General features: G+C 44.2%; 1 protein-coding gene across 1 annotated transcript in view; it reads left to right on the forward strand.

Moving 5' to 3' along the window:
- Positions 1-21,466, forward strand: part of STRIP1 (striatin interacting protein 1) — a 43,603-nt gene extending 22,137 nt beyond the window's left edge. Inside the window, exons 15-21 of the mRNA XM_073666839.1 lie at positions 1,592-1,689; positions 1,853-1,979; positions 13,347-13,447; positions 13,541-13,607; positions 13,681-13,785; positions 16,112-16,316; positions 16,410-21,466. Coding sequence (XP_073522940.1) covers positions 1,592-1,689; positions 1,853-1,979; positions 13,347-13,447; positions 13,541-13,607; positions 13,681-13,785; positions 16,112-16,316; positions 16,410-16,657 — 951 coding nt within the window. The 3' untranslated portion in view covers positions 16,658-21,466. The remainder of the gene's footprint in view (positions 1-1,591; positions 1,690-1,852; positions 1,980-13,346; positions 13,448-13,540; positions 13,608-13,680; positions 13,786-16,111; positions 16,317-16,409) is intronic.
- Positions 21,467-25,185: the final 3,719 nt, after the last annotated feature.

Consider the following 25,185-nt stretch of genomic DNA (forward strand, 5'->3'; position numbering starts at 1 on the left):
CCATTCCAGTGTTTTTTTATTTCAGCCCTGGAGTGGTGCCACTAATCTAAGTTCCCTGCCCCAGTCTCTTACTCACTCACCGCCATCTTCCTCTGTTCCCAGCACCGCTCCGGTCGGTCTCCAGCAGTTTGTGACCTGTCGTATCGCTCCAGTGTTTGCTGGGTGAGCCGGAAGTCACTACTCAGTGTAAGTCTATGAGACACAGAAGGAGGCCTGAACGAGTCTCCCATAGACTTACACTGAGGGCTTGTGCCCGCTACCTCTGACTTCTGGTCAGTCAGGAGTTGTGGTCACAAGATGGCGGCGCAGGAGCAGAGCGAAAGAATTGAAGACTGCGGCTGGTAAGTATAAGACTAGGGTCAGGGAACTTAGATTAGTAGCATCACTCCAGCGCTGAAATAATAATAAAAAAAAACCGCTGGACTGACACCACTGTTAAATTGTTTTTTAGTATGCTTGTGTCGGAGCCTGATAATAAATGCATATAACAAAAAATGCAGTGTTTTTTTTTTTTACATTGAGTCCCTGCATTTCTGAACTAAAAAAAAAAGTCATTAATAACGTTGCAATAAATCTGCACCAAGGAAGGAAGAAGGGGGAAAAAAACAAGAGAAAATGAGATGATTAGTTTGCTATAGTATATTTTGGTATGGACGGCTGCAGTAAAATAGACTGCATTAATGCACATGTGAACATGGCCTAATAATGATGTCTGCTTCAGTGTATTGAAGTCCTGATTTTTAATTAACCTGCACAATCTTACTCCTCTCATTGCATTGTGACTCTCCACAGCTCAGGAAACAACCCACAACCCTCTCCCACTGAAATAAATGAGATTTCTTACTATCATGTGGATAAATATACTATTTTGTTGATAGGACGAATTTGTTCTATTAAATGGTAATCAGTTCCTTTACCTTATCCAGTCATGAGATATGGTATTAAAGCTTTTAAGAGAAATTCAGGATCATGAAGAAAAAAATTATTTTGTGGTCACCCATTTAGAAATATATCTTTAAAGGGAACCTGTCACCAATTTTTTGTACTATATCTGAGAGCAGCATGATGTAGGTGCAGAGACCCTGATTCCAGTGATGTATCACTTACTGTGCTATTTACAGTTTTGATAAAATCATTGTTTTCTCTGAATGCTGAGCTCTGTGTAACCCTGTCCACAGCACTGATTGGCAGCTTTCTGTGTCAACCGTGCATAGGCAGAAAACTGCCAGTCAGTATTGAGAGCAGGGTTATACACAGCTCTTGAATATGAAGGACTATGTGGCAGCAGGTTTACTAGTCCTATAGTGATAATCTACTGCAGATAAATCAGTGATTTTTAACTACAGCACACAGCCCAGTAAGTGACACATCACTGGAATCAGGGTCTGTCTCTACATCATGCTTCTCTCTGATTAAGTGGCTAATACCTAGTACCAGATTCCCTTTTAATGAGGATAGTCCATCCAGTAACTCCATAGCCCTTTTTTCCACCAAGTAGTAGTAGCAGTTTTTAATGAATGTTGTGTGACGGAGTTCATAGTGACCTATTTTTAGGAAAGTTCTATTAATTGATGTATAATAATCCATTTAGATTGCCTTACTGAAGATCTTGCTTGCTGCTGCACCCACTTCTAAAGCCAAGACAGATTCAATAAATATTCTGGCAGATGTGCTTCCGGAAGAAATGCCGTAAGTAATGCTGTGATGAGTGGGCGCACGTGTAGGATGCTTGTTTAGTGTAGCTGCTGATTGAAAATCTGTGCCCTTCTGCAAAGTTCTGTTATTTTGGCACACCATTTTAAATAAAATCTCATTTGTTCCGCTTGTTTTATGCTTCTGTCCTCTCATCTAGAACCACCGTTCTGCAGAGCATGAAACTGGGAGTGGATGTGAATCGGCACAAAGAGATTATTGTGAAAGCGATTTCTGCTGTCCTCCTGCTGCTACTGAAACACTTCAAGCTAAACCACGTTTATCAGGCTAGTATTCCTACACAGCCCTTTCAGGCATACTGTGCCACCCTATCAATCATCGGGCATGGATGTATATGTGTGTGTATATACAGTACAGACCAAAAGTTTGGACACACCTTCTCATTTAAAGATTTTTCTGTATTTTCATGACTATGAAAATTGTACATTCACACTGAAGGCATCAAAACTATGAATTAACACATGTGGAATTATATACTTAACAAAAAAGTGTGAAACAACTGAAAATATGTCTTATATTCTAGGTTCTTCAAAGTAGCCACCTTTTGCTTTGATGACTGCTTTGCACACTCTTGGCATTCTCTTGATGAGCTTCAAGAGGTAGTCACATGAAATGGTCTTCCAACAACCTTAAAGGAGTTCCCAGAGATGCTTAGCACTTGTTGGCCCTTTTGCCTTCACTCTGCGTTCCAGCTCACCCCAAACCATCTCGATTGGGTTCAGGTCTGGTGACTGTGGAGGCCAGGTCATCTGGCATAGCACCCCATCACTCTCCTTCTTGGTCAAATAGCCCTTACACAGCCTGGACGTGTGTTTGGGGTCATTTTCCTGTTGAAAAATGATGGTCCAACTAAACGCAAACCGGATGTAATAGCATGCCGCTGCAAGATGCTGTGGTAGCCGTGCTGGTTCAGTATGGCTTCAATTTTGAATAAATCCCCAACAGTGTCACCAGCAAAGCACCCCCACACCATCACACCTCCTCCTCCATGCTTCACGGTGGGAACCAGGCATGTAGAGTCCATCCGTTCACCTTTTCTGCGTCGCACAAAGACACGGTGGTTGGAACCAAAGATCTCAAATTTGGACTCATCAGACCAAAGCTCAGATTTCCACTGGTCTAATGTCCATTCCTTGTGTTCTTTAGCCCAAACAAGTCTCTTCTGCTTGTTGCCTGTCCTTAGCAGTGGTTTCCTAGCAGCTATTTTACCATGAAGGCCTGCTGCACAGTCTCCTCTTAACAGTTGTTGTAGAGATGTGTCTGCTGCTAGAACTCTGTGTGGCATTGACCTGGTCTCTAATGTGAGCTGCTGTTAACCTGCGATTTCTGAGGCTGGTGACTCGGATAAACTTATCCTCAGAAGCAGAGGTGACTCTTGGTCTTCCTTTCCTGGGGCGGTCCTCATGTGAGCCAGTTTCTTTGTAGCTCTTAATGGTTTTTGCAACTGCACTTGGGGACACTTTCAAAGTTTTCCCAATTTTTCAGACTGACTGACCTTCATTTATTAAAGTAATGATGGCCACTCGTTTTTCTTTACTTAGCTGCTTTTTTCTTGCCATAATACACATTCTAACAGTCTATTCAGTAGGACTATCAGCTGTGTATCCACCTGACTTCTGCACAACACAACTGATGGTCCCAACCCCATTTATAAGGCAAGAAATCCCACTTATTAAACCTGACAGGGCACACCTGTGAAGTGAAAACCATTTCCGGTGACTACCTCTTGAAGCTCATCAAGAGAATGCCAAGAGTGTGCAAAGCAGTCATCAAAGCAAAAGGTTGCTACTTTGAAGAACCTAGAATATAAGACATATTTTCAGTAGTTTCACACTTTTTTGTTAAGTATATAATTCCACATGTGTTAATTCATAGTTTTGATGCCTTCAGTGTGAATGTACAATTTTTCCCCTCCCCCATGACAGCACACCTTGAGAGAGAGGATCCGCCCCACCAAGGACAGGAAACCGTCTGAAATAAAAGGGCGGTACCTCTCCCTCGCTTCAGTTGGTTTCCTGTCCTTGATGGGGAACCTGTCTGGAAGAAAGAAGACTTACCTGGGGCTGTCCCGGTGTGGAAGAGCGGGCACTGGCCTGTGCACCGGGTTCAGTATCCCAGAAGCGCCGTCCGCAGCTTCCCCTGGGGTCTCTGCGCCGAGCGGGGCGCACGCGGTGAGACAGGCTTTGTCCTCCCGGAGACCGCGGCGCCGTCCTCCCCCTGCAGTGTGGAACGCTTCCGGGTGTGACGCGCCTGACGTCACGGCGCAGGGCACGCTGGGAGCGGCGCGCTGGGTGACGTCAGGAGGCGGCGCCGATCCAAGATGGCGGCGCCCATCGGAGCGTCCCAGGCCGGTTTTTTATTTATTTTTTTTTTTTCAACGCAGCTCCGGCCTGAGGAAGGGGGAGGGCCCACAGACCGGAGGAGGCTGGATGGCCCTATATTTAAGGGGGGGGAGCTATCCTGGAAGCGTGGTGCGCTTCTGAGACATGGCTGATCCAGATAGCCAGGAGCAGCAGCAGCTTGCCCCCCCACCTCAGCAACAGAAAAAGCAGAGGGATGCATCGTATACAGACAGCCGCTCGAGTAATCGTAGTGGCAGCCGCAGGAGTAAGGCTTCGAGTGCCTCGGGACCATCCAGAATGGAATCATCGGTTCCGCGACAGCCTCCGAATCCGGTACCCGTTTGTGACCTCCGAGGGTGAGTGAGCTTCGTGAATGTCACTGGTTAATAACGGGAAGTCTCTTATGTGCTTCCTTTTTTTAGGAGCCTAAGAAGAGTAGTGCCAAGCAAAAGCATAGAATGTGTGCCCTTTGCCAAGCTTCTCTCTCAGTAGAGTGGCAGAAACCACTTTGCCAGGGCTGTGTGACCAAAACCATAGCTGAGAATTCCCGGGATTTTGCTGCAGATTTAAAGTCCATAGTACATGCAGAAGTTCAGGGGTCCCTGAAAGGGTTCCTTAGAGGGAAGAAAAGGCCCCGTAGAGAGGTTTCCCCCGTCTCTGATTCCTCCCAGTCCGAGGAGCAGTGGGATTCATCGTCCTCTTCCTCATCGGGGGGCGGTAGACCCTGCTTCCCCATTGAGAATACAGACAAACTGGTTAGGGGCGCCACACGTGGGAGGCGGCGGCAGGTGGCCTAAAACCAGCGGTGGCTAGCACCTGTGTGGCGAGGTCCTTGATGGTGTGGCTCCAACAGCTGGAAGACCAGCTTAAAGATAAAAAGGTCTCCAGACAGGCAATACTTGCAGAGCTACCTCTAATACAAACAGCATCGGCCTTCCTGGCCGACTCTTCAGCTGACTCGGTCAGACTGTCAGCTAGGGCAGCGGGACTATCCAATGCAGCCAGGCGGGCCTTGTAGCTCAAAGGTTGCCCAGGCGATCTACCTTCGAAACAGAAACTGTGCTCCCTCCCATGTGATGGTAGACTCCTGTTTGGCCAAAAGTTAGAAGACCTGTTGGAAAAAGCAGGCGATAAAACCAAAGGGTTCCCGGGATTTTCGGGGGAACCAAGAAGATTTAGTTTTCGGAGGAGAAAATTTAACCGGGGTCGTCCTCCGGGAGACAAAAAGAAATGGGAAGCCAAGTCCAAAAAAGAATCGGGCTACATGTTTGGAGGACCATCCTCGAGTTCGGAGAGATCCTCCCAATGACGCCAGGCTGGAAGTGGGTGGAAGGCTTTCCCACTTTCTTCCAGCTTGGGATGCGATAACAGCAAACCCCTGGATTCTGAAAATTATCAGTGGGGGCCTGAAGATCCGGTTCAGCCAGACCCCCTGGCGGACCTTTGTGGTTACCCCCCTACGAAAGGTCCAGGAAGAACAATTAGCCCTGGAAACAGAAGTGTTAGAGTTAGTAGGAAAGCAGGTCCTTCTCGAAGTACCAGCAACACAGAGAGGGAGGGGGTTCTATTCCCCACTATTCATGATAAAAAAAACAAACGGGTCCTTAAGGACCATCATCAACCTCAGGAGTCTGAACCAAGTAGTAGAAAACCAGACTTTCAAGATGGAGTCAGTAAGCTCGGCAGTGAAGCTCTTACATCGCAACTGCTTTATGGCTGTAATAGACTTGAAGGACGCATATTATCACGTCCCAATCCATCCGGAGTATCAGAAGTATCTGAGAGTAGCCCTGTTTATTCAGGGGAAGCTGAGGCGTTTTCAGTTTGCTGCCCTACCCTTTGGCCTCTCCATTGCCCCGAGAATATTTACGAAACTAATAGCAGAAGTGACAGCCTTCCTACGGATCAAGAATGTAGTGATCGTGCCATATTTAGACGACTTCTTGATAATAGGGAAAACAGAAGCCCACTGCTCCAGTCAGCTCCTAGTGGTCACGGAAGTGTTGCATCAGCTGGGGTGGTTAGTAAATTTCCAAAAATCAAGACTAACCCCCTCCAGGACTCAGACCTTTCTGGGTCTAATCCTAGACTCTCGTCGCCAAACCTGCTTCCTCCCAGAGGACAAAATCTGCAGGTTGATTGCATTAGTCTCGAAGGCCATTCAAGCTCCAGAGATGTCTCTGAGAGAGGCAATGTCCCTCCTGGGTTCTATGACGGCCTGTCTCCCAGCAGTAATGTGGGCCCAGGGGCATATGAGGCGGCTTCAGTGGGAGGTCCTGTCAGCACAGACGTCCTGCAACGGGCATTTAGAAGGCAGGCTCTCTCTCTCCTCACAAGTAGTAGATTCCCTTTCGTGGTGGACAGTCAGGGGAAATCTAACCGCAGGCGTTCAATGGTCCAGACCAGTAGATCGGGTAATTACGACCGACGCAAGCAGTTCCGGATGGGGGGGTCATCTGGCAGAACTCGCAATACAGGGTCACTGGGCTTACCACGAGGGGGGAGCATCCTCAAACTTAAAGGAGCTTTGGGCCGTAGAAAGATCCCTCAGGGGCTTCCTCCCTCACATCCAAAATCACCATGTCCAGGTCAGGTCTGACAACCGGACAGCAGTAGCCTATGTGAATCACCAAGGAGGGACAAGGTCACGCCCTCTGATGGTGGTGGCAGACAGGATCCTTGGTCTAGCAGAGCGAAACCTCCTATCCCTCAGCGCCCTTCACATAAAGGGGATAGAAAACGTGAAAGCGGATTTTCTAAGCCGCCATACCCTAAGACAGGGGGAGTGGGGGTTGAACCCGGAGGTCTTCCATCAGATTGTCCAGTTATGGGGGCAGCCAGACATAGACCTGTTCGCCACAAGGGCAAACAGAAAGGTACAGAGATTTTGCTCCCTAAATCCGGCAGAAAATCCCCATGCCGTAGATGCCCTCCAGATTCCTTGGGGGTTCAGGAAGGCCTATGCCTTTCCGCCATTAGTGATAGTGATGATTCCAGTAGTGGTGAGGAAGATCCGGGAGGAAGGCGCCAGGGTGATTTTGATAGCCCCTTTTTGGCCCAAGAGGCCTTGGTTCTCTCTGCTTCGGCTAATGTCGGTGTCAGATCCCTGGATTCTACCAGAGAGGCCGGACCTTCTCATGCAGGGACCAGTATTCCATGCCCAGGCCAGGGGGTTCCATCTTTCGGCATGGAATTTGAGAGGTCGCTATTGAGTAGCAAGGGGTTTTCACCAGGCTTAGTTTCTACTTTATTGGGGAGCAGAAAACCAATTACAACTAAGATTTATAGCGGGGTTTGGGGTAAATTCCTAGAGTTTATAGATATCCCGCTATCGAGCAAACCTCCGATCAGAGGGATCCTGGAATTTCTGCAAAAGGGGCGGGACCTGGGTCTAGCTACAGGGACCCTTAAGGTTCAAGTTTCAGCTTTGGGAGCACTCTACAATTGTAATCTGGCTGGGAATAGGTGGATGTCGAGGTTTATCAAGTCCTGTGCCAGAGCAGGACCGGTTAAATCCTTGGGTGTTCCTCCTTGGGACCTGAACTTAGTCTTGAACGCTCTTACTAGTGAACCATTTGAACCTCTACACAAGGTTTCTCCAAAAATTCTCACCCTTAAGACCATCCTCCTAGTGGCCTTAACGTCAGCCCGTAGGGTGGGTGATCTGCAGGCCCTTTCGGTTAATCCTCCTTACACACGAATCTTTGAGGATAGGGTCACCTTGCGGCCAGATCCAGCATACCTTCCCAAGGTGGTATCTAGATTTCACCGTAGTCAGGAGATTGTGCTACCCTCGTTCTGCAGCAATCCCAAGAACTCAGGGGAAGTCAGGTTCCATAACCTAGATGTTAGGAGGTCCCCGCTACAGTACATTCATATGACTAGTCTGTGGAGGAAAGACGGTTCTCTGTTCCTGGCCTTTCAAGGGTGTAGGAAAGGTCACGGGGTGTCCAAGGGTACCATCTCTAGGTGGCTCAGGGAGGCCATTTGCTTAGCCTATATGTCCACAGGGGTTCCAGCCCCGGACAATGTGAGGGCTCATTCCACCAGAGCCGTTGCAACCTCCTGGGCAGAGAGAGCAGACGTCTCGATCGAGTAGATATGTAGGGCTGCTACTTGGTCTACACCATCCACCTTCTTTAAGCACTATCGGTTGGATCTATCCTCTTCTGATCTCACCTTTGGGAGAAGGGTACTTCAGGCGGTGGTCCCTCCCTAGGGTGCTCATAAATTCTCCAAAATTCTCTCAAGGTGTGCTGTCATGGGGGAGGGGAAAACACCAAGGTTACTTACCGGTAGCCGGTTTTTCCTGAGCCCATGACAGCACCCGTAGTTTCCCCCCCTTATTTTTTCTATGTTTCTCACACCCTGGTGTGCACTGTTTGGGGTGGTGTGTATATGTATATTGTGGTGTTGGTTATGTGCCTAACCTGTTTAGGGAGGTCCTCTCAATGCTCTGTAAACAACTGAAGCGAGGGAGAGGTACCGCCCTTTTATTTCAGACGGTTTCCTGTCCTTGGTGGGGCGGATCCTCTCTCTCAAGGTGTGCTGTCATGGGCTCAGGAAAAACCGGCTACCGGTAAGTAACCTTGGTGTTTCATAGTCATGAAAATACAGAAAAATCTATAAATGAGAAGGTGTGTCCAAACTTATGGTCTGTACTGTGTGTGTGTGTGTGTGTATATATATATATGTGTGTGTGTGTGTGTGTGTGTGTGTGTGTGTATATATATATATATATATGTGTGTGTGTGTGTGTGTGTGTGTGTGTGTGTATATATGTATGTATATATATATATATATATATATATAATATATATATAATATATGCGGTCAAATGACTGCTTGGTCTCTCCACCTGTACCAGAGAATCCATACCGCGTGCCCCCTGTGCGATATGAAGATTTACAAGTTTGCACACACAGAGCGACTTCAGACTTTTGTGAAAAGCCTGGACAACTCCTTTAATACCTAGCAAATAATCGACACTGACTGGCTTATAATAGAAGGGCAGCGTAAAGTGAAATCCAGCAAAGATTTGGGAGTGTAAAAATGCCTAAAATATACACTGAATAGCTAGTAAGCATAGAAAGGAGGTGCACATGGGTAAATACAAAGTATGAGATGCCACATATAACTTGGATAAGTAGTGCATATGGAATTAATATGCACTATAAAGTAAAACCCAGCAAAAAGCAGACGGTGTACCAAAGTACACATCAAATATCCTGCAAGCATCAAAAGAAATACACAAATGTACCGTATATTCCGGCGTATAAGACGACTTTTGAAGACTGAAAAATCTTCTGTCTAGTCTGGGGTCGTCTTATACGCCGGTAATGCTTTTGAACTTTCAGAAATTGACATGCGGGGATACTCTGGGGGTGTTAATAAGCTGCCGTGGCCGTATCCCTGCCATGTCGGAGTTAATATAAGGTGGAGGGAGTTAAAATACGGCGGCGGTAGGTCCAGACAGTCAGCGCTTCTGTGCTGAAACTGACACATCGCTGCGTATTCCCAGCTCCGGACACAGCGCAGGGCTTCTGTGCCGACAGCTTTCACTTGTCACAGAAGCGCTGCGCTGTGTCCGGAGCAGGGAAGTTCGCATCGCTTCTGTGACAATATATGAAAAGCCGGCAATTCAGCAGCGGCATAAGCCGGCACCCGACAATTTAGAATAGAAAGAATAGAGCTTCACACATAGATTAGATAGATAGAAACATGTCAGTCACATATATATGAAGTACAGTGACAATGTTGCTTACTGTACTTGTCATTTAGTGTAAAGGATTTATTTAAAAAAATAATAGTGTTTTCATGCACCGTCTCTTTAAAAAAGCCGGCCGGCAATTCAGCAGCGGTACCCGACAATTTATAACAGACAGAATAGAGCTTCACACATAGATTAGATAGATAGAAACATGTCAGTCACATATATATGAAGTACAGTGATAGTGTTGGTTACTGTACTTGTCATTTAGTATTAAAATAAAGGATTTATTATTAAAAAAAATTGGCGTGGGGTTCCCCTTAATTTTAGGCTCTAGCGGAGGTTAAGAAGACAGCTGGGGCAGATGTTTGAAGCCTGGGAAGGGGGTAATACCCACGGAGCTTCCCAGGCTACTAATATCAGCCCCCAGCTGAATACATAGCCTTTACTAGCTATTAAAATGGGGGACCCCCCAAAAAAAATGACGTGGGGTCCCCCCTAATTTAATAGCTAGCAAAGGCTAGGCAGACAGCTGGGGGCTGATATTAATAGCCCAGGAAGGGAGCCATGAATATTGGCCCCCTCCCAGGCTAGAAACACCAGCCGTCAGCCGCCCCAGAAATGGCGCATTCATAGGATGCGCCAATTCTGGCACTTAGCCTCGCTCTTCCACGCTGCCCTGGTGCGGTGGCAGGGGGTAATAGGGCTGGGGTTGATGTCAGCTTATAATGCCAGCTGACATCAAGCCCAGGTTAGTAATGGAGAGGCGTCTATAAGACACCCCCATTACTAACCCCATAGGAAAAGTTAAAAAAAACAAACACCCAGAATAAAGTCCTTTAATTGAAATAAACACACAATTCTTTATTGTTCTAAATTAAACCATACTTACCATCACGCCCATTCCAGCTGAAGCCAACGATCTCCTGCAATAAAAGTAAAATAATAAAGCAACCTCATCCTTACCTTTCCATGGTTCCCACGACAGCTTCAGCTCTGCTACATCGAGATGACAGGCTGGACCGCAGCAGAACGCCGCCATCCAGCCTGTCATCCCGCAGACACTGAGAAGCGCAGGCTTGCTTGTGCTCTGCAGTGTCTGGCTGTGACGGCATAAAGATGAGCCGACAATGAACTCAGCTCACCTCCTGGACGTCCGTCACTGACAGCGTGGGAAACTTCTACTGCGCATGCGGGGAGCAGGAGAATTTTCCCACGCTGTCAGTGACGTGCATGAGGTGAGCCGAGTTCATTGGACATGATCTCGGCTCATCTGGATGCCGTCACAGTCAGACACTGAGGAGCACAAGCATGCCTGCGCTTCTCAGTGTCTGCCGCATGGCAAGCTGAACGGCAGCGTTCTGCTGCGGTGCAGCCTGTCATGTGAATGTAGCAGAGCTGGACTGGTCCTGGGAACCATGGAGAGGTAAGGATGAGGTTGCTTTATTATTTTACTTTTATTGCAGGAGATCGTTGGCTTCAGCTGGAATGGGCGTGATGGTAAGTATGGTTTAATTTAGAACAATAAAGGATTGTGTCTTTATTTCAATTAAAGGACTTTATTCTGGGTGTTTGTGTTTTTTTTAATTACTTTACTAGAAATTCATGGCGGTCATGTCTAATATTGGCGTGACCCCATGAATTTCGGGCTTAGGGCCAGCTGATAATGCCAAGCTGGCCTTAACCCCTTTATTACCCAGTGAGCCACCGCACCAGGGCCCTGGATGAGTTGGGTACAGCGCCAGAAGATGGCGCTTCTATGAACGCGCCATTTTCCGGGGTGGCTGCGGACTGCAATTTGCAGCGGGGGGGGGCCCAGAAAGCTTGGGTCTCCCTGCGCTGCAGATTCCAGCCCCCAGCTGCCTAGTTGTACCTGGCTGGACACAAAAATAGGGCGAAGCCCCACGTCTTTTTTTTTTTAAAATTATTTCATGAAATAATTTTAAAAAAAAAGGGCTTCCCTATATTGTTGTGTCCGGCCAGGTACAAATAGGCAGCTGGTGGTTGGGGGCAGCCCGTTCCTGCCTGCTGTACCTGGCTGGACACAAAAATATGGCGAAGCCCACGTCAACATTTTTGGGAAAAATTAATTACAAAATTAATAATAATTTAGGGACTGCATCTTTATTAACCCCTCAATTGTCATTTAGTGTTAAAATAAAGGATTTTTTAAAAAGAAAATTGGCGTGGGATCCACCATCATTATAGTCTCTAGCGGAGGTTAAGCAGACGGCTGGGGCAGATGTTTGAAGTCTGGGAAGAGGGTAATACCCACGGAGCTTCCCAGGCTACTAATATCAGCCCCCAGCTGAATACCTAGCCTTTACTAGCTATTAGAATGGGGGACCCCCCCAAAAAATGACGTGGGGTCCCCCCTATTTTAATATGTTTATGAGTGACAGTTTTCCTGCTATATACCTGCATGTCATAAGAATTTAAATTAAAAAAGGACCATGTTAAATTCAAATCTGTTTTTTTTTTATTTTTACCGGTGTTTGGTATGCGTTGGAAAAGGGGTAGTCTTATACGGTGAATATATCCTAAACTCTATATTTTAACAGGAAAGTAGGGGGGTCGTCTTATACACCAGGTCGTCTTATACGCCGGAATATACGGTAAATAAAAATTATAGCCCTGATGTATGTTTCGCCTATCGCTTACTCATGGGGTAAACAAAAAACCGCTTGGGTTGAACACCTCTATTCAGTGTATATTTTGGGCATTTTTCTTATACTCCCAGCTCTTTGCTGGGTTTTCCGTCATACTTCCCTTTTAGAATTTACCTGTCCATGTAGATTATTTCGTCAATAAGTATTACTGCTTATCCATGTTGTGTTTTTCTTGTTTTTTCCCCTTCTATCCGGTTTGTGCTATAATACATTTACTCTCATGGTGTGTAATATTTGTAGAAGTTTATCATTGTAACACTTATTACACACAGTGCTAGTTCATAAATTTGTGTGTTTATAGGCACTGATTTTTCCAATGTTTCCTACTGTTTTATAGTTTTTGAATAAATGATCTTAAACTTAGTAATATTTATTTTTGAAGTCTCCATTCTACATCTCTTGTCTGTAAGGCATTAGAGGGAACCTGTCATGTTGAAGATGTTATAGAGCAGGAGGAGCTGATCAGATTGATATATAATTTTATGGGAAAGGTTTCTGTTAAACTTGTGTTTTATTCATTAAAATCCCTGGTGTTTGCATGAGTCCAGTGTGCGATTTTACTCCAATGATTGACAGTCTTCCGTATATGACTGTGCATGCAGAGATAGCTGTCAATCACTAGTAGGACCACCCACTGGACTTGTATGCACACAAGCATTTGGCATTTCAATGAATAAAATACAAGTTATACTTTATATTTTCTAACAAAAACCTACATTATTCTGCTCAGTTTCTCCTTCTCTACACCATGCTGCCCACTGATCAGAGTACGTATACAATGTGACAGGTTGCCTTTAAAGAATATGCACATGTCAGGTAGAAGAACAAAATATAATAAAAATCACTCCTGTCTGTTCTTTTTGGGGTGTCACGTGTTTAGATGCTTATGTAGGATCTTTCTGCTTTCCACAGATGGAGTATATGGCTCAGCACCTCGTGTTCGCAAACTGCATTCCTTTAATATTGAAATTTTTTAATCAAAATATAATGTCATACATCACAGCCAAAAACAGGTAATTGATGCTGGGGGTAAAAATACTATTAGTTTTCTGGTCAAATTCCATGTTTAGCATTGATTTTTTTTTTTTTTTTTAATATTTCTATAGTATTTCAGTTCTTGACTACCCATACTGTGTGGTGCATGAGCTGCCTGAGCTCACAGCAGAGAGCCTGGTAAGAAGTGACTTCATATATGCAGATTGAATCCTATGAATGTTGATTGACTTGTCTTGTCATCTCCTTAAAGGAAGCCGGAGATAATAATCGATTTTGTTGGCGGAACTTGTTTTCATGCATCAATCTTCTACGCATCCTGAACAAGCTGACCAAGTGGAAACACTCTAGGACCATGGTGAGGGCAAGCTCTTATTTCTTTGGTTGGTTGTATTATACTTTGTCACAATAATACAGTATACTGTTTTCCCCACAGCAGATACTTTTGTAATGTGTTGATACCCTTTTAAATGAATTTATTGCATGACTAGAACTGACAGCTTATCAACGGAACTTAGATTGTGAGTATCAATGGAGACAGTGATGATGTCTGTAAAGCTCTGTGGAATTAATGGCGTTCTATAAGAGAGTAAGTAAAAATGGTTTTCTGCAATTGGAAGTTTAGTCTTTAAAAAGAAACCCAGACATTTCAGCAAGATGGTAAGTGACGGGAGCGAAACCAAGGAAGACTTCTGATCTTGTAGTCTGAATACGCCCTTACGTTGACTAATGATTCTCGTGTGAGGCCTTATCTGTGGAAAGATCAGGCGACACTCGTATTAAACACTGCCCTATTAATGTCCACTCAGTATGTAAAAATAAAGGCACTGACTGAATAGCATTACACTGGCACGTGTCAAGGGGTAGGACAGTTATTTCTTTATTTCTTTAACCCCTTTTAAAGCCTGGAGCATATTAGTATGCCCCAGGCCATCACCCCCGGTTCAGCGCGGGCTCTGGCGCTGAGCCTGCACTGAAGCGGGCACATGTCAGCTGATTCTTACAGCTGATATGTGCCCGCAACAGCCGTGGGTGTAATCGCGATCCACCCGTGGCTGTTAACCAATTAAATGCTGCTGTCAATCTCTGACAGCAGCATTTAACATCGGCTCACTGGAAGCGCAGCATTAGCCCCGCCCATCGGTGACCTTGTCACATGATCGCGGGTCGCCGCTGTGTGGGCATGCCAACCTGGGATCTGCAGCAGACCCCTGTGGTTGTCATGTAAAGATTGCTATGAGCGCATAGTGGTCGGCGCTTATAGCACATGAGCATTATTACTTCATACAGGCGATCTGCTCACCGTCTGTATGCAGTAGAAGCAATCAGACAAGTGCTGCTTCTAGTCAGTTGGCAGGTCAGTTTTAGCATTCAGTGAGCGTGGTATAAAAAAAAAACATCTGTTATTGCACTTTTTTTGCAATTTCATCGCACTTGGAATTGTTTTCCTGTACACGATTTGATAAAACCAGTGATGTCGTTCAAAAGTACAACTTGTCCCGCAAAAAATAAGCCCTCACACGGCCATATTGACCAAAAAAAAGCAAAAACGCTATGGCTCTGGGAACAGCACACTGACCCACGTAATTCAATGCTGCTGTTCAGAGGAGTGACTTTTTTTTCCCTTCGGTCTGATCGTTAATGAAATAAAAATCTCAGCATGCACTGCGGTCATACAAGTCTCAGACGAGACTCACACATTCAAATCTATGGGTCCGAGAAAAAAAATTGGATACCACACGGGCCATCAGAGTGGCATCCGATGAAAATTAGAAAAAAAAATAGTTTTCCGGTTGATTTTACATACACTCGTTTGAAGGCGTCCTTTAGACAGCTAGGTATGAGCATCTCCGGATGGCAGATATAGAGTGGTTAGTACTGGCCAAAAGTGGTCCAGCTGCACCCAAGGCTCATTGAAACTTGTGGTCTGACTCCACAGAAAAACTACTATAGCACTAATGCTGGCTATGATGAATCGGTGCCATATTATTTTAAGGCAATCTGTCTCACTATACATGCCGCCTGATCTGTGGACAGCATGGTATAGAGAAGGTGAAGCTAAGCAGAATGATGTGTGTTTGTTTAAAAAGATGAATTATAACTTGTATTTTATTCATTGAAATCCCTGGTGTATGTATTCATACTGGGCCGGCCTGCTCAGTGATTTATAGCTTTCTCTGCACACAGTCATACAGGTAAGACTGTCGATCACTAGTAGGCCCGCTCACTGGACTTATGTATGCAAACACCAGGGACTTCAGTGAATGAATAGCAGTTTTACTGAAACTTTTCCCAGGAAATGTCCATCAATATAATTAGTTCCTCCGGCTCTATAACCTCATGTGGACAGATCAGATACCAGTTCCAACATGACAGGTTCCTTTTTAAAGTATCATAGCTTACCCATGTTGACCTGGCTAATTCAATGGGTGTACAATACAGCACAAGACCATAGGGCAGTAGAAGAAGGTAGGCTGATGATTCCCATTATTATTTACATCTTGTGGATGATGTATGTGCTTTTAGTGGGGGGAAGATGACCGTATGATGCACAATGGAAAGGGGAAAAGCCAGTGGAAGAAATGTGATGCAGTGTGAAAACCTGTGGATCTCAATGACTGAAATAACTTTCTTTGGTTTTTAGATAACAACATTTCCCTATCTTGCTTATTTGTCTTCCATAGATGCTTGTTGTCTTTAAGTCTGCCCCCATCCTAAAGAGGGCTCTTAAAGTTAAACAGGCAATGATGCAGCTATATGTACTCAAGTTGCTGAAAGTACAGACCAAGTACTTAGGGCGTCAGTGGAGGAAAAGCAACATGAAAACTATGTCAGCAATTTACCAGAAAGTGAGACACCGTCTGAATGATGATTGGGCATATGGAAATGGTATGCTGATAAAAACTACTGATTTATATTTGTCTTGTGGAAATTTAGTCAAGAGATCTTCTCTTGAGGTTTTTTGTTTTGCTTTCGACATAGATCTTGATGCTCGACCCTGGGATTTTCAAGCCGAGGAATGTGCACTCAGAGCCAACATTGAGCGCTTCAACTCTCGACGTTACGATCGGACTCATAGAAACCCTGAGTTCCTTCCTGTTGACAACTGTCTCCAGAGCGTGCTTGGTCAACATGTGGAGCTACCAGAAGATTTCCAGATGAACTATGACTTGTGGCTAGAGAGAGAAGTGTTCTCTAAGCCCATATCGTGGGAAGAACTGCTGCAATAACTATAACATCTGCCAATTGATGAGAAATGGCTTCTCCTCCATACCCACATTAATAACACTAGTTACTCTTCAAAAATGGCCTGTTATTGCCATTCCCTAATGTATCTGGGCCAAACAGCTAGCCTTTTTTAGTGTTTTCCTTCTGCAGATTTTAGTTCACTCCAAATTCTCACTCCATATGTAAATGTAATATTTCTGCTGCAAGAGGTCCGTTTCTATATGACCTCTATCGACTGAGGGGAAGATTTGGGTGATTTATAGGGTAACAAATATTTTTATTTTATGTAGTGTCAGTTGCAGTGAAGAACCAGATGCGGAGTGCAATGTACACCAGGGAACTATTTATTATGGTTTTGAACTAACATTCCTCTTGTTGAAGGAACGTTTTATGTGTTTTTATATTTCTGTGACTTTAGCTTTAAATATGTTTTAGCAGCTCAAACTAAATATCTGGCCAAACATAAAGGAGGATTAAGTTGCAACTTGGAATACGTTACATAATACTAAATGTGGAGTAATTGAAGTGATCAACATTGGCTTCTGAATTTTTTTCGTTATTCATTTATTTTGCCATGGGGGGGGGTTTGGTAATTCAAACAGTTAACAGGTTGAGTATTTTAAAGTGGTGTTCCCAAACTTTTTTATTTATTTGCGTATAAGGCTTACACTCACCAGCATTTTTCATCAGCTCTTACATTTATTAATTCCCCTTCCAGTTTTAGACTGGTGAGACCTGTGATCTCCTGTCTGACACTTACTTCTGTACATGCTGTTGTGTGTAGATAGTAAGGGTCAGTCATGGATGTCCTGTGAACTGTAGGAAAACATCATGATCTATCAGATGTCTTCTGGAAGCTCTCAGACTCCTCGCTTCCCGCCAGGCTCCATCCTCTTTGTTGAAGCTACGTTAAATTATCACTTGTGCTCTTTGAGAGAGCATTGGTCCATATCTACAGTGGATATAAAAAGTCTACACACCCCTGTTAATTAGGACTGTGGATTCTGCGTCGATATAAAATGGACCGACTCCTCGAATATATAGTAAATGGATACAGTAGTTCAATGCTACATGTACATGCTCAGAAGTGAATCTCCTACTAGTGCTGTGGAGTCGGTGGTTTGGCTTACCGACCTGGTTAAAATACCAGGTGTATTTCATGTAAAAGCATTTAAGCATGTGCGAGCATTTAAAGAGACCAGGATAGATTTACACATAACTAATATATTTATTTTTTCCTTTTTAGCAAGTGTTTATCAATTGGAAAGAGGGGGGGCATATCTAAAGGAAAATATAATGCTGTCTGCAGGAAATGAAGGGCAAGCGTTGGAAGAACGAAAGCCAGTAATGAAATGATGCTTGCAAGGGAGACCAAAAGCAATTAAAAAGGATTTTGGGGGTATAGCAAAGGGAAAGTCAAAGATGCTATAGGATTTTTACAGGATGAAAAGGGTGAAGTGGTCAAAAATGATGTTGAGAAGGCCAAACTTTTGAATTGCTATTTTGCATCTGTGTTTTCTAGGAAAGCAAATGTGACATTGAGATGGTGACGGATAACTTTGTTAACTTTAAATTTAATTTAAATCTGGTCCAGATGAATTAATTATCTCTTTCAGTACCTTAGGATGTATCAGAGGAAATTGTAGAACCACTAGCCAGAATCTTTGAAAAATTCTGGATAACAGAAGTCCCAGAAGATTGTAGAAGGGCAAATGTTGTCCCTATCTTCAAAAAAGGAAAGAAAATGGAGCCAGGAAATTACAGGCCAGTGAGCCTTACTTCTATACCAGGAAAGATTTTAGAACAAATTATAAAACAGCATGTATATAAGTACTTGGCTAAGACTATAGTAATTAACCAGAGCCAGCATGGGTTTGTAGCAAATAAAACATGCCAGACTAATCTAATTTCCTTCTATGATGGAATCACTGACTGGGTGGATCAGTGAAATGTGGTAGATATAGTATATCTCAACTTCAGCACAGCATTTGATAAAGTATCTCCTACTATTCTTATTGAAAAAATGACCAAGTATGGGATTGATAAGGCTACGGTTAGGTGGATTCATAACTGGCTCAGTGATCGTACTCAAGAGTGGTACAAAAATTGTTGCACATCCAGATGGACGAGTGTTTCAAGTGGGGTACCACAAGGTTTTGTCCTGGCCCCAGTGTTCAACATTTTTATGAATGTGTTAGATGGGAGAAGATACAGATTAGATATTAGAAAAAAACTTTTTGACAGTGAGGGAGATTAATGAGTGGAACAGGCTGCCACGAGAAATGGTGAGTTCTTCTCCAATGGGAGTCCTCAAACTGAGGCTGGACAGGTATTTGTCTGAGATGGTTTAGTGAATCCTGCTTTGAGCAGGGGGTTGGACCAGATGACCCTGGAGGTCCCCTCCAACTCTAACATTCTATGATTCTAGAAAAGGGAACTAAAGGTAAACTAATCAAATTTACAGATGATGCAAAGCTAGTAGGAATAGCTAACACTAGAGAAGACAGGATTGAGAAGAATCTATATAAGCTTGAACAATGGGCAGCGACTTATAGAAAATGGTATTTAACGGAGAAATGTAAGATTCTACATCTGGGCAAGAAAGACAAAAATTACATCTAAAGAATGGGAGGAAGAGAACTAAGCAACAGCACATGTGAAAAAGACTTGGGTATACTAATAGATCACAGACTGCACATGATTCAACCGTGTGATGCAGCAGTAAAAAAGGCAAACCCAGTTCTGGGACGTATTATGAGAAGCATAGTCTAGATCACATGAAGTAATTATCCCCCTCTACTCCAGTCTTGGACACCACATTTTAAAAAAGACATCGAAAAACTGGAACAAGTTCAGAGAAGAGCTACAAGGATGGTGAGTAGGCTGCAAACTATGTCCTGCGAAGAACGGTTAAAGGAAAGGGAGAAGATACAGATTATATATTATAAAAAAAAAATTGACAGCGAGGGTGATCAATGAGTGGAACAGGCTGCAACGAGAGATGGTGAGTCAATGAAAGTCTTCAAACAAAGGCTGAACAGAGATCTGTCTGAGCTGGTTTAGTGTATCCTGCATTGAGCAGATGGTTGGACACGATGACCCTGGAGGTCCCTTCCAACTCTAACATTCTTTGATTCTTTGAAAAAAAATTTCTTCGACTCCTTTCAGTGCTTTTTACACCCTTAATGTCATTTATAAACTATACAAATCCATTGGTAAATAAACTAAAATCATTTTGAGGGGGAAAATAAAAATAGAACTAAATTAATGTGGTTGCATAAGTGTGAACACTCTCTTAGTTAATTCTGAACACAACCCCCTTCACATTTAAGCTTATGCTAAATAGTAGTCAGTACACAGCTGCCATCATTTCTAGTGATTCTGATTTAACCCCTTGTGAAGCTGACCTGTTCTAGTAGGATTTTACTGACCTTTTCTTAGTTGTTTTTTTTACAAGAAAAGCCATGGTCTTTAAACACCTTACAACACAGCAAAGAGATCTCATTGTTGAAAGTTATCAGTCAGAAGGCTACAAAAAAATTTCCATTAAGAAATAGAATAAATATGGGCTAGGGTGCAAGACTGAAGACGTTTATTACAAAACATAACATACAGGCCCTGCTGTGTTTTACCAAAACCTACATAAAGTCTGCCAAAATAATGTAAGAAAACGTTTTATGGCCAAAAAGTTCAACCTTAATCTCATCAGATCATAATTTCAATAGGAATGATTGGGCTTTGTGCCAAACTGAGCATTAACAAAAGAATATGATACCCACATTGGAGCATGATGGAGGTAACATTATGCTTTGGGGCTTTTTTTGGCTGCTGGGATTGGGGCTTTAGTCAAGTGGAGGGAATTATGAACCGTTCCAAATATCAGTCGCTTTTGCGTAAAAACCTTCAGGCCTGTGCTAAAAAAAGCTGAAAATAAAGCGGTATCTCATGTTTCAGCACAACAGCGACCCTAAGCATACCTACAAATCAACAAAGGCATGGCTTCACCAGAAGAGGATCAAAAAGACTGAATGTCGTCATAAATTCAAAGGGTATTTCAACAAAGTATTAATTTAATTTTATGCAACAACATTATTTTAATTCTTTATTTTTCTTTTCCACTTGAATATTTCAGTTTGTTCTTCAACTGAATTGTACTGATTTAAGGTGGTAAATGTTTTGAAATGATTCCTCTTGGTATGGTTTTTTTTTTGTTTTTTTACTTGGTAAATGGTGTATTAACCCCTTTACACTTGGACCATTTTGCATTTTAATTTTTTGCTCCCCTTCTTCCCAGAGCCGTAACTTTTTTATTTTTCAGTCAATATGGCCATGTGAGGGATTTTTTTTTGCAGGACAAGTTGTACTTTTGAACTACACCATTGATTTTTTTCCATATCGTGTACTGAAAAACAGGGCAATTCCAAATACTGTAGAATTGCAAAAAAAAAAGTGCAATTCCACAGTTGTTTGGGGTTTTTTTTTACCATGTTCACAAAATGCTAAAACTGACCTGCCATTATGATTCCCCAGCTCATTAAGAGTTTGTAGATGGCAAACATGTTTAGGTTCATTTTTATTTAAGTGGTGAAAAAAAATAAAATTGTTAAAAAAAAAAAAAAAAAAAAAGTCGCCGTTTTCCAAGACCCATACCGTCTCCATTTTTTGGGATCTGGGGCCAGGTGAGGGCTTACTTTTTGCAAGCCAAGTTGACGTTTTCATTGATATCATTTTGGGGTAGATCCCTTGTTTTGATCTCCTGTTATTGCATTTTATTGTAATGTTGCAGCGACCAAAATAAAGCGTAATTCTGGCGTTTTGATTTTTTTTCTCATTACACCCTTTACCAATCGGATTCATTCTTTTTATATATTGATAGATCGGGCGATTCTGCATTTAACATGCTAACAGCTGTGGGTGCAGGGCCAGCGTCAGCACTCGGGCAATTGTCAGGGCCCTGAGCAGGCGGGGGGGCTCACTCGCGGTCGGGCACCCCGCCGGGCTATGGGCAGAGGAGAGTGGTGCCAGCGCTCGCCCTTCCCCCCGCTTGCTCAGGGCCCCGGCAGCCGGATACTTACCTCTCCCCGTGCCTCGGCAGATCCGCTGTCTTCCTGCTGTGCGCTCCCTGTGACATCTCAGGTCAGAGGGTGCGGTGACGTCTTTCCACCGCGCCCTCCCCTGAGCCATCACAGGCAGCGCAGAGCGGGAAGACGCTGGAGTTCGGACCTGAGCAGCGGCAGCAGGTGAGGAGGAGTGAGGTGAGTATTTGATTTTTTTTTCTTTTTTTAATGTATGGGGGGGGGGTGACATCCTGCATGGGGCTTTATATATTGGGGAAAGTGACATCCTGCATGGGGCATTATATGGGAGAGGGAGTGACATCCTGCATGGGGCATTATATGGGAGAGGGAGTGACATCCTGCATGGGGCATTATATGGGGGGGAGTGACATCCTGCATGGGGCATTATATGGGGGGGAGTGACATCCTGCATGGGGCATTATATGGGGGGGGAGTGACATCCTGCATGGGGCATTATATGTGGGGGAGTGACATCCTGCATGGGGCATTATATGGGGGGTGACATCCTGCATGGGGCATTATATGGGGGGAAAGGGACATCCTGCATGGGGCATTATATGGGGGGGAAAGGGACATCCTGCATAGGGCATTATATGGGGGGGAGAAGTGACATCCTGCATAGGGCACTATATGGGAGGGGTGACATCTTGTACAGGGCATTATATGGGGGGGTGACATCCTGCATGGGGCATTATATGGGGGGAAGTGACATCCTGCATGGGGCATTATATGGGGGGAAGTGACATCCTGCATGGGGCATTATATGGGTGGATAGGTGACATCCTGCATGGGGCATTATATGGGTGGATAGGTGATTCCCTGCATGGGGCATTATATGGGGGGGGGGACATCCTGCATGGGGCATTATGTGTGGGGGGGACATCCTGCATGGGGCATTATATAGGGGGGAAAGGGACATCCTGCATAGGGCATTATATGGGGGGGAGACATCCTGCATGGGGCATTATATGGGGGAGTGACATCCTGCATGGGGAATTATATGGGGGGAAGTGACATCCTGCATGGGGCATTATATGGGGGGAAGTGACATCCTGCATGGGGCATTATAAGGGGGGACGGGACAGCCTGCATGGGGCATTATGTGGGGGGGAACAGCCTGCATGGAGCATTATATGGGGGCCAGTATAATGTATGGAGCATTATAAGGGGACCAGTATCCTGTACGAAGCGTTTTATGGGGGCCAGTATTCTGTATGGAGCGTTATATGGGGGCCCGTATCCTGTATGGAGGGTTATATGGGGACCAGTATCCTGTATGCAGCATTTTATGGCGGCCAGTATACTGTGTGGAGCGATTCGCCAGTTTCTGAGCTATTGTGGAATTTACAGTAGATATCACTCATGTAATGTAAGAAGTGAAATCTTTGGCATTGTACTATATATATATATATATATATATATATATATATATATATTTCTCTGCGGTATCTGTGCATCATGAATCGTGGTATGTGTTAAAGGGGCCCACTGAGACTCTTTCGCCAGGGGCCCAGAAAAACCTGGAGCCGGCCCTGTGTGGGTGGATCGTGATTCCACCCGCAGCTGTACAGCTGACATGTGCCCGCAACAGATCAGCTGTCATGTGGCAGGAAAGGTGTGGACTCAGCGCTGAAGCCTGCACCAAAGGGAGAGACCCGACGTGCCGTACATATACGGCACATGTCAGAAACTGGCTAAAAGGGGGTGTAGACTTTTTATATCCACAGTTTGGGTATGTTCACACAAGCGTATAAAAAATTTAGGCAGTTTCATCCAGAAAAGTCAGATGATTTTTTATTTATTTTTTTCTCACCTGTCATCTGTGTACAATATATTTTTCCCCAAAAGTGTGTTTGTGTGTATGATTCTGCAGTTACCAAACAAACATCGTTTTTATTTAAATGATGAAAAAAAAAAAAACTTGGGTCGCCATTTAGGGCTTGTTTTTATTGATGCCATTTTGGTGTACATACTTTTATTGACATTTTTGTAGTGTTGCTGCTGCCAAAGTACGTAATTCTGACATTTAGATTTTTTTTCTCATGAAACTGTTTACCAAGTAGTTCAATTAATTTTAGATTTTGATAAATCGGATGTTTTACTAATGTAGTGATACCACATATAGTTAGGGCCAGAAATATTTGGACAGTGACCCAATCTTCATGATTTGGACTTTGCATACCACTATTTTTTATTTAAAATGAAACAACTGAGATGCAAATGAAGTGTAGACTTTCAGGTTTACATAAAGGTGTTAAACAAAAATATCCTGTGAAACGTTTAGGAATTTCCACCATTTATCTACAAAGCCTCCTCATTAGTGATGAGCGAGTACTAAAATGCTCTAGCTCTCGGTACTCGAATAAAGCAGGTCGGACAGGCGCAACTCGAGTAACGACTATAATGGTAGTCAATGGGAACCAAGCATTTTTTACAGAAAATGTTAACAGGAGGGCTGGGGGCAGGAAAATAGCTGAAATGGATGGAAACCGCTCAAATGGCATGGGAACAGCATAGGGAAGACGCCTGCCTGGACGAATCTGACTCCCAGGTCGCTGCTGGGAACAATGTTGTCAGAGGTATTACTCCACTTTTATGGACTTACAATAAAACATACAAAACCGAAGATAAAATGGATCTTACAGGAAAAAATGTTAGGAAACATTCTTGCCGGTATAAATGACTTAATAGTAGTGGCGTACCGCCAATGCCGGCAGGCCATGCCACTACTATGGGGCCTGTAAGCCAGTGTGGCCCGGTATCAATGCTCGCATCGGACTGCCCGTCAGCACCCGCGCCGCCCGTCTGGCATGCGCACAGAATGATGGTGGTGGAAGCTGATGCTTTCTCCTCCATTATCATTGCTTACACTGACCGCTGGGGGGGGCTCTGGCTGTCAGCGCGAGCGATGATAATAGAGGAGGGAGCGTCAGCAGACGCTTCCATCCCCATCATCTTTCCTCAGCGTCTGACGTGTCAGAGTAGCGGGCACGATGACATCATCACAGGGCACCTGCTGCTCTGAGACGTGCGGTACTTCCCACCACAGGCTCAGTAGAGAGAAGTTCACCGCACACTCTTAAATTTATTTCAAAGTGATCATGTGCGCACATGATGAAGGCGCTGGAGCGCCCTGTCACCACTTTGCATTAAGCGACTATATGCTTAAGACCCGAGCTAGGGTTGAAATGTTATTGTTCAGTCGCATATTTCTCTGCACCTTTGTTGATATCTGTGCCTAAGTCGCACTCACTATTTGTGAAATAAACTATCACTTTGAAATAAATTTAACAGTGAATGTCTTTCTACTGATACCGTGGTTGCCCCACACTTCACCAGCACCTCGCTCCTACTATGGTGTGCACGCCAACCCTTCTCTACTCCTACCACTGGCTCGGCAGACCGGAGCATCTGGTGGATCCAGGAGAGGTGAGTATTGTATTTATTTATAT

The sequence above is a fragment of the Phyllobates terribilis genome, unplaced genomic scaffold, assembly GCF_046119375.1.
Source record: "Phyllobates terribilis strain yellow unplaced genomic scaffold, ASM4611937v1 Scaffold_2__4_contigs__length_985480577, whole genome shotgun sequence".
NCBI classification, from domain to species: Eukaryota; Metazoa; Chordata; class Amphibia; order Anura; family Dendrobatidae; genus Phyllobates; species Phyllobates terribilis.